The sequence below is a fragment of the Malurus melanocephalus genome, unplaced genomic scaffold (assembly GCF_030028575.1).
Source record: "Malurus melanocephalus ecotype Western Australia unplaced genomic scaffold, MMel_1.1 scaffold_557, whole genome shotgun sequence".
Classification (NCBI taxonomy): Eukaryota; Metazoa; Chordata; class Aves; order Passeriformes; family Maluridae; genus Malurus; species Malurus melanocephalus.
The window spans coordinates 114,551-124,829 of NW_026623789.1; the positions used below are offsets into that span (position 1 = coordinate 114,551).

General features: G+C 50.3%; 1 protein-coding gene across 1 annotated transcript in view; it reads left to right on the plus strand.

Annotated features, from left to right (window-relative positions):
• The first annotated feature begins 3,304 nt into the window (after positions 1-3,304).
• Positions 3,305-10,279, plus strand: part of ADAP1 (ArfGAP with dual PH domains 1) — a 42,829-nt gene continuing 35,854 nt past the window's right edge. The window contains exon 1 of the mRNA XM_057382225.1: positions 3,305-3,549. Within this exon, the coding sequence (XP_057238208.1) occupies positions 3,465-3,549 (85 nt within the window). The 5' untranslated portion in view covers positions 3,305-3,464. The remainder of the gene's footprint in view (positions 3,550-10,279) is intronic.

Here is a 10,279-nt window from a genome sequence, read left to right on the forward strand (position 1 = left end):
TCTAGGATTTGTTTCTTCCCTTTTTTTATTTTTTTTTTTCTTCTTTTGAACAGGAAACCAATACTGCAGCGGAAATGCTTTAGACCATAGGTGTGGGTGCCAGTGCTGTAGCTTTTTCACACAAACCTCCAGCTGCAAGAGCTGCCTCCCCTGTGGCGCTGAGGAAGCCCCTGGAATGCTGCTCCAGAGTTTTGCTTGAATGCAGTTGCCGTGGCATGAATTATTGATATTTCTGTTCAGGTTTGCTGTTCACGCAGGAATTTGTAATGCTTCCCCACGTTGTGAATGCGCTCCCGGGTCACATCAAGGGTTYTGTTTAACACCCTTTTACTTGCATGGTTGTGGCATTGATTTACCCATTTCAGGGCCAGGGCTGCAAAATTAACTGAAACCCCGTGTAAACAGCTTTTTTTTTTTCTATCAAAAGGTGGTCTCGGGGTGAGAGGAGCTAATATGGAAGGGCAAGGAGAAGGTATGGTTATATCTGTGCATTTTCAGGGCGTCACCAGCAAGATGATGCAAAGGTTTCCAGGGATTTCTGAGCATTCTTTGCCCTGACCTCGGTATCTGGCATTTCCAGAGGCTGCCCTCGCTGCCACTGTGCTCAGCACCTCAGGAGAGCGCATTAATAATGTCCGTTTCTAAGGCAACAACCTTGTGATTTAGAAAAGACTGAGTTAAAAGTGAGTGTGTTTACAAACAAACRCATCTTACACATAAATATGTAAGCGTTTACATACATATGGATRTGAATTTATGTCAGACCTCCAAGTCACTTAGCAGTGGAGAGGCAGGAAGCATCTGGATGAGGATGATGTATTGACAGCAATAACCCATCTGCAGAGAGTTTGGTCAGAGACTTTGCAAGAAGTGGGAGCAAATCCATTTAGGCATTCCCTGAAAGGTGTTTYCCACTGGAAAAGTGTGGGGCAAAGCTCAGAGGAGGGAAAAGACTGACATGGCCATCAGCCTCCACCAGCCCTGCAGAGGCAGCCTTTGCTCTTYACCCCGTGTGAGACAGAAACTCAGATGCTGTCCCTGCTCTGTGCCAGGAATCACAATCCTTAGGAACCAATGTCCATCAGGAGAAGCTCACTGCCTGCCCTGGATCAGCATTGTGCCAGCAAATACCAACCTCTTAACCTTGGATAAACCAGGAGTAAATTTACAGAGATACCCTTGTACGTGTGAGATCGGATCAAGCCTTGGATTTTCCATTGAACAGGAGTTTATCTTCATTTCTGGCTCATTTAGTTCCAACTTTTCTCCCAGTCTCTGCACGTCCCCTCCACCCACGTGGGCTGTTTGTTTCCCCATGTGAAGTCTGGAGTAATTGTGATGAGAGTTAAATGCTGAGGATGCTGCTGATCGACCTTGCTGGCCCTGCTCCCCTGCTCTGCCTGTCCTTTATGAAACTCTCCCCTCTCATCATTGACAACAGGCTCCGTTTTATTTGATTTTATTACAAGATATAAATTTCTGTCTGCAGCCCTGGCTTCCAGCACGCGGAGGAGAGAGAGGAATTGCCTAGCAACCAGGAGAACAAAAAATTAAGAGAATCACTAAGTCTTAATGGAAAGCTAAACAGGGACTTTCAAACTAAACCCCCTCCCTCTTCCCAGCCCCGGCCCGTGGTAAGTTCATGATGATGTGCAGCATCCTGGATATTGCATGAAGCATTCAGCAAGTGCCTCTTCTGGAAAAAAAAAAAGTGTAAATAAAAACCTGGCCTAACCTGGGTTTAGGTAAGGCTCTGATCCTGTAGCATTTACAYTGCCAGGCTTGAACACAGCACAGGTGGAGGGTTAGGATGCTGTGCTGAGCTGCTTTCACTCAGAGGTGTGAAGGCAATGCTCTGGGTGAGTGTTGGTGCCTCAGAGGCTGAAAAGGGTGAGGGTTTGGATACAGAACTCAGCTTCCCCACCAGAGGTCTGTGTGGAGGATTATGCCTTTGCTGAGGATGGGAGTGAGTTTCCTGACATTATCAACCTACGTGTGCAAAACCAGCAAAGCCAGCACGATGTGTGACACCGGCTTGAGTCAGCAAGGAACAGTCCAGCATCGGTTTCAAACAGCCAGAAATCAACCCGGCTGCAGGCACTTGTCTGGCAGCACAAATGCAAAGGTCACCTAGGAAAATGTATTCCAGGCAAAGGGAGCATTGTAAATGTACCAAGCYGTGATTCTGTGGCTATTTCCACCCACAGAGCGTTCTCAGGAACCTGCTCACATCCTCACATGTCTGCAGGATCAAGATGGTGATTCGGCTGTGGAAGTTTTCCAGGAGCTACTGGCAGCCTCCTCCTGCAGATGCTCGTGCACACCCTGAATTTCGTGGGCAGCAWGAATGGCATGAGCTGAGCTTGCAGGAGGGCTCTGCTTTGTTGGAGGAAGCRGAGTTGGATGAGTTAAATGGGGAGTTTTTGCAAAACCAGAATTTTTTATAGAAGCAGAACGTGTGAACCATAAACAAGACACAGCATCATCACAGGTGACCCATACTTGAGAGGAAGGCTTCAGCAGGGGCTAAGGGGGCACAGCTCTGAACCTTTCCTTGGCCAAAAGCTTYCCACATCCTGCCCAAGGGACACTTTAGCCTTTGGCTGGCAAGGCAAGGACAGGAGTCTTGCCCCATGGATGACCTGGGATGCGTGGCCACGATGGCACAGGGATGCTTTCCCCCCTGATGTTCCCTTCACACCACGGAGGGTGTGAAAAATGTGGGAAGGATCTTGGGAGGATGGTCCTGCCAAGACACAGCCCTGGAAGGTGGTGGTGATGTACAAGGACAGCAGTGAAGGAGGAGCGTTTTGGAGTGCGTGGGGCTGCGGTGAAACGTTCACAAGTACCCCCAAAAGATGSTGATGTTAGAGGGGCACCCCAAAGGTGCTGCTCATGAACCTGCCAAGGTGTTCGAGTGGCAACGCCCTGGCCAGTGAGAACTGGGATTGCTGCCCGTCTGCACCTCCCACGGGTGAAGACCCTCGGCTCCCACCCCATGAGCATCTCCTCCGCGGGCAGCATCACACCCAGCCCGAGTTAAAGCAGGGAAGGGACCCCTGAGCGCTGGGCACACCCGGCGGGACGGAATACCATGCCCCGAAGGTCGGGGTCCCCCTCGGGGAGGGCGGGGGCCGCCCCGGAGAGGCGCTGCCGCTGGAGGTCGCGGGCGAGCGGCGCGGGGAGCCGGCAGTGCCCGCTGAAAGCGGAACCGGCGGCACCGGGGCGAGAGGAGCGCGGGGCAGGGCAGGGCAGGGAAGGGAAGGGCAGAGCAGAGCAGGGAAGGGCAGCACAGCACCGCACCGCCCCGGCGGCCGGAGGCGCATTGAGCGCGTTCAGCGTGCGCGGGGCGAGCGGGGCCGATGGAGCCGCCCGGGATCCGCCCGCCTCGCCAGCGCCCCCCGCCCGCGCCATGAGGCTGCCGTAGCGCCGCGGAGCCAGCGCAGCCCCGCCGAGCCGCCCCCATGGCGAAGGAGAGGAGCAGGAAGGCGCTGGTGGAGCTGCTCCAGCGGCCGGGGAACGCGGCGTGCGCCGACTGCGCCGCCCCGGGTAAGGGCAGGGCAGGGGAGGCGGGGGGCGCGGGCGGCGGCTGCACCTGCACCTGTCCGCACCGAACCGAACCGAGCCGTGCCGAGCCGAGCTGCACCGCACCGAACCGCACCGAACCGCACCGCACGGCCGCGGGGCTCTGCCCTCTCCGGGAGCCGCGGGGGTTGCGCCCCGCCGAGGGTGTGCCCGACCCCCTCCCCACCGCGGGGGGATGCTCCGGGGATGCTCCGGGGATGCTCCGGGGATGCTGGAGGGATGCGCTGCTCTGCCGCGGTCCCCGCGGAGCAGCCCCGGCCGAGGTTTCCCCGATTTGCCCCGGCCCGGCCCGGCTCCTCGGGCGGCCGTGAGCGCTGATGTCATCCCGGCGGGTCCCCGCGGGCTGCAGCGCGGCCGGTGCCGGTAACCGGGCGGTGCGGGATCCGCCGGGCTGCYCTGGGCTGCGGGGGCGGCGTGTCCTCCGTGTCCCCTCGCTGCTGCTGCCCCGGCAGTGAGCAAACACATGGGGAGAACCGGAGGCAGCGCTGCGGACATCCTGCCCGACAACCTTTGCCCAGCTGCCATCGATGGGTGCCYGAGCTGCGCAGGGAGCGGGCTGGAATGTCTGTAGAACGTCTTCGTGTGCGGAGGAGAGGAAATGTGGGCTGGCAATGTCTTTTTCACCCTTTGGATGGTGAATTGTGGGGGTCGGGGTGTGATGCTCTTGCATGGGGTGGTGGGTTCTGTCTTTGAGAACAAGCTCAGAAAAATGGCAAAGCAAGTAACTTTCCTTTTTTAAAAAATGGAAAAAAMCAAATCTCCATATGGAAACACCTAAATTCCTGTTATCTGGAAGAGAATGGCTCTGAGGAGGTGCATAGAAAGGATGTCCTTCTGAGCCTCTGTCATTCTATAGGTTAAAGAAAAACCCAACACTTGAGCYGAGCCCTATTTTCCCAGCTATTGATTTGTTTAGGATGTCAAGCGCTCTTGCACAGCGCTCTCCAGCCCGCACCATCACCGGCGGTTTTCCATCCCTCATCTGCATCCCAGGACGCCGCAGTTCACTTTTCTGATGCGTTGTGTCCTCCGGTACCCAGCTGGAAAGGACAAAGAACTTTGGGCACAGCGTGAACGGCTTTGCAGCGCCGCGCTGCTCTGCCTGYTCCCACCCATCTGCTGTCTGCCTGTACCAGCCCACCTCGGAGGTGTCTTGCTGAGCACAGCTTGGGCTCCCCGAGTRGGTGTCTGCCTGAATTATTCCTTCCTGGTGAAAACTTTACAAACCCGGGCCGTTCAGATCGGTGGGGTAATTCTTCCTCACCCTGTGGGTGTAGAATGTRAAGCCCCCAGGCAAAAGGGGAAGTTTCTCAGCATCACCAGGGTGGAGGTGAAGCTGTAGGTCAATGAAATAGCTCACAGCAGGGAAGGAGGGTTGTCSTTAAAGACACCAAAAGGGCTTGTAAAACAACAAAACCATATTTTGGTTTTGGTGACGTTTGCATGCAGAGGTGTCTTAGTGAATGTGAAAGTCAGAGAGGAGAATTTGGGCCAGTGTCTTTTGTAAGAYGAGATGTGCTACATTAACATCGTTCTGCCTCTCCTGAACTCTCATGTTACTTCCTTAGGACCAGCTCCCTTTTCATCAACCCAATTTCTTTAGTGACTGCTTCTCTTCAGTTTCTTTGCCAAACCAGAGCTATTCATGGTGCTGTAATGTGCTCATCGCCTGGGAGTGACAAAAAACTTGAGATGTCCTGGGCTACTTAACTGAAGATATTAACTTGTGTCTGTAGATAACATAGAAAACATTCAGCCTGAATTCAGTTTTTCATCCTGAGCAGGTGTGGCAGGCCAGGTTTTCTGGGATGAGGTAATGCAGGAGAGGCAGATGAGTATCCAGAAAGGGGTGCAGGTGTGTTCTTTGCTGCAAGTGKGATGCACAGAAAAATCAGGTGACAGCTGGAATCAGGTGGGCAACTGACATTGGAAAAGTACCAAAACAGAGAAAATGGAGTGARAAGGAAAGAGGAGGGAGGGTGGGGAATGAACAGGAGATGAGGAAGGCAGTGCAGAMTTGTGCTTTCCCACATGTGAGTACCACCATCGAGCTGGTCTGGTACAGCTGGCAGGGAAGCCAAAGGTCAGGATTTCTGATTTGTCATTGCTGTTTCTCAGGTGGGTGAGTGCCTTTCTCTGAAATACCCTGTTAGTACAGAATCCATGACAGGACAGGAGGGAGCCACTGAGCTCAGGGATGCTCATAACAAACAATAGGATGGGTTGGAAATGGAACAGGAAAATTCTCTTTAATTTCACTTTAATTTGTGTGTTTGGAAGCCAGATGGGATTTCTTTTTCTTTTGGAAATATTTGTTTGAGAAATCAGCCAGTCAGTGAAAGTTTGTTTGTTTTTTTTTCTTTCCCTGCTGTCAAAAAGGGTTATTTTTCTTTTATGGTTTTGGCATTTGGGAGAGGCTCAGTAGCCACAAAAATAAAAATTGGGGAATTGAGGGTGGGCAGGGGGCATCAGGGGGGCTTTTCCTCCTGGGCTGGGTGAATAAATTCCCCCCCTGCAGGATCATCCCATCTYCTTGGGGAGATCAGGGCCCAACCTGCTGCTTGCCTGGAGCTGGGCCAGGATTTGCCATTAATCACGATTGAGGATTATTGGAGTGGCCAAACCCTGTAATGCTGCTCTGTTCAAGACAGAATTTCCCTGTTCAAGACAGAATTTCCCTGATCTTTGCACAGGATAGGCACACTGGGTAAAATGGGGTACTGAATGTGGGAAGGGAAGGTCACATCTGTGGATATGTCTGGCAAAAAAATCTCTTGTGTGAAACCTTTCAAAGGTATTTTGAGGGATGTCTCAGGTGGAGAGAACAGTCTTACAGGGGCCTGGCCATGGTAGCTGAGAATGCAGAAAGGATGCTGGAGGAGAAAGTGAAAATCCGAGTGTAAAATAACTGAGAGGTTACATTTTTCATTTGCAGRTTTTTTGTGTTTGTATTTTTTAMATTTCTAGTTAGGTTTTTATTAATTGTGYCTTTATAAAACCTTAAATTGCAAAGTAAGATTGTTTTGAATAAAAGATATTCCAGTTGCCAAAACGTCATCGCTCTGTAGTGAATAATGAGAGAGTGCCTTGGCTACATCTTCAGGACTGAATTTTCGGGGCAGGAGCCACTGCAATAAAATCATTCAATGTGGCTTTGGGTCCTCTGTCATTGACATTTCTGTGTCCTGGGTGTTATGTTTTCTGTGGGTTTAAAGCTGTGCTTTCTCAGTGAAGACAGCATGGTAAATGCAGTCTTGAGTGCAAACCGACTGAATTGCTGGCATGTAATGGCTCTCTGTGCATTAGAATAATCTTTTTTTCTTCAAGACTAATGTGGCAGTTCAGCCTTTTTTTTTTTTTTTTTTTTTTTTCCTAAATGATTCTTTGTCTCAGGCAATCTTTCCTCACATCATGAGACGGATGGTTATCTCAGGGCATGACAAGACCTTGAGTATTTCTCTCTTTACTCTATTTTTCTGTGACTTAGGCTCGTGTTTCCATGGAGTGAGAATCATTTTACATTGTAGGAGGACAGAGAGGCTCWGAAGACAGAAATGGAAATCCTGTCAAAGCCATGCTGCAGTTTAAACCCTCCAGCAGCAGTTTACGTGGCTTGTTATCRTTTTCATCTTTCCTCTTTGGGATGGATTACTGGGACACAGACCCTGGGTAATGTCWGTCTTTGTGCCCGAGGCCTGGAGGGGATGGAGAGTCTGGAATTGGAGCTTTGTGCTGCAAAGCCCAGCATTTTGGGGTTTTGGTGTAACTGAGGGTGGCTTTGGGGGCTGTGAACTCCTTTTCCTGCAGCTCCAGCATCCTCTCAGTTCCACAGCAGGTGAAGTTTTTCCATTCCCTGGGTGTCACCAGGTGAGGATGGTGATTTTTGGGGGAGCACCTGAGCTCTGGGATTGCCTAATTTGCTCAGCATTAAGGAAGGCTCTGGTTTGCTCTCACCCCTCTCCTTCCYCCATCCAACCACTGCTCCCAAACCCCAAATTGGGCAGGCACCGGGTCCTGCCAAGCTCTGCCATCCCCTCGRGCACTGATGGGGCTCTGCTCACAGCTCCTTCCCTCTTGTGCCCCCTCTGCCTCCCACTGCAAAGCTGTTCCAGAGCTCTGCTGTGTGAAATGGGCTTTTCATCCTCCAGCTCAAAGTGGAAACTTGTTCCTGCACCTCCATTGTCCTCTCACTTAAATACTGATTTTTATTTTTTTTATATATTTTTTGTGTTCCCTGGGAATTTGCCAGCCCTTCTCCATGGGTGTAAGCAGAGGGGTAAGAAGGAAAAAAAATTTTAAAACCCACAGCAGTTGTGTTCATCTCAATGCCACTTTCTGGAGGAAAAAGGACTTTTTTTGAAACAAAGGAGGTTTAATGTGATGGTGTTTTGTTTTTTTTTGTCCAGTCCTGGTGCCTGGGCTGCARCACAACCGTGGGCTGCAGACAGTGAGAGGGGGCTGCTGGGACCTGCCAGCTGAATTAAAAGACCTTGGCAAGTTTAGTGCCTTCACTGAAAAATTTTCCTACTTAGAGAGGAGTGTTGGTGGGAGGCAGTTTGACTCCAGTGTTAACTCCTTTATTGTTATTTCTCAACATGCATGACCAGGGTCTATTTATTAACCTCCTAATCCTTCCCCAGAGCAAATAGCTGCAGAACTTCAGTGCTGAACACGAGATTCTCATCCAGGGCATGGAGGAAATCAGCAGCAGGAAAGGCTTTGTGCTTGTCTGGACTGCACTAAAATCCCTGTGCTTCTACCCCATATCCACCAACCACATTTCCAGTGTGGGGTAAAAAAGGTTTTGCCTGCCCAGAGAGGTGTTTTTATCACCTCAAACAAGAGAAAGTTGAGGAAAATCCTCTGAAAATGCATCCCAAGAGCAGCTGGTGTGGCAGGGATGCAGGGGGGAGTTCATGAAGGGTCAGACCATCATTGGTGTGCTGAAGGGACAGGGACACGGTGGGTAAGGTGTCATTTAGGGTCATCTGTTGTTATAATTTGTGTGCTGAAGGTGTTGTTGTGTGTTGGCCTCAGGTGTTTTGCCTCAGGTGGCCTCAGGTGTTTTGCCTTAGGTGGCCTCAGATGTTTTGCTTTGCTCATCAGTGCTGTGCTATAAATAGGGGTAATTGCAGTTTAAGGCAGAAGTGAAGCAGGGGTGTCCAAATTTTGGGAGTCTCGACTTCTTGCTCTTGTCTGCTTTGGGCCTGTTGCTGCTGTGCTTCATGGGATTTTGCTTGGATCGATGGCACGGAGGTATTTTCCATGGAAAATCATGTTTATATTCTGTTTACAGGAAATACTGATTATTTTTAAAAATTTCCATTACCATCCAACTTCCAATCTCTTTGGTTTTTTTAAATTTTCTGTGTCTTACACTGTTTTTTCTTCATAGTATTTTCTGTGTCTAGCCTTCATTTTTTTTTTTTTCTTTTCTGCCCACGTTCAGGATGGCTGGGTTGAAGCTGCAGAGTTCATGGTTTGCTGTGCTGGGTTTTCCTGAGGCTTGTGGTGGCAAAAAGGGCTGGGTGGAGAAGTTAATTTCTGAATTTAGCTGTGTCGCCCTGAGTGTTTCAGTTTTGTTTTGAGCGCTTCTCTAATCTCTGGCTGTGCCTTTGCTTTCAGATGAATGAGRTGGGAAAATATCATTTTCCTGAATWTAGCTTTGCTTGTTTCTTTAATTTTTAAATGCAGGTGGCTCAAGTTTTTATTTTGAAAGTCATTATGATGAATTTATAAGTTACCAGGAATCTCTGCCACATTGGGCAGTGAGAGCCTTTTAGAGCTGGAATTGGTCAGTCAGGATCAGAATCTTCCTGCACTTACAGCAGAGTATTCAGTTTAATGTTCCTGTTGTTCATTTTTTATTCCTTTTGGCTTTAAATAATGGAATAAAGTAATTTGTGTGGAACTTAGGCATGCTGGAGGGTTTTCATTAGGCTKCACTGCTGTTTGCTCAAAATTCTGGAGGCTTAGGGAAAAAAAAAMCCATCTTTTTTGAGCAATGCCCWAAAAKCCCAGATTGTGACATGTTGCCATTTCAGTGCACCTTTTTGGGACATGGCCAGACAGAATAATAAAATTACTGAACTCTCAGTAATGTCCAGCATGGAGAGTGTGTTCCAGCTGTTGAAATGTCCMACAGCAAGGTGGACTTCACCTAAGTGTGGAGGGTTCAGCTTTGCCAGCCTGGGGTCACTGCCTCACTTACCCAATGCTGCTGCCCCAAAATCCACTGTTCTGTTTGAAGGCACTTAGGAAGATTTATTTTCACGTTTGATAAGATGTTTTCTCATCTCTGGTGCAGCCGTTTGAAGGGCTGGAGTCTGTGATTAACCAATGTTGGGGATCAATGGCATTACCCACTGTGTTTCTGAGCAGAGAATTCTGTGCTGCAGAGCTGAAAGGATGAGAGAGGGACTGTGATGTGTTTGGGGAGCAGCACAGCCCCTGACAGCCCCAAACCCTTCAAAGGGCTCTGGAGCAGTGGCTGCTGGCCCTGGCTGTCCCCAGTCCCTGCAGCAGACGCGTGGGTGTGGCGGTGTCATCGCTGGGTTTCTTCGAGGACGGTGTCACAAGTGCAGACAGTGGGAGAGAAGGGGAAGCAGCGTTGGCAGAGCCCTCCAGAAACTGGGGCTGGGGAATCCTCCACCCTCTCCTTCCTGTCCACAGGCAGGGCTGTGACACGGGCAGG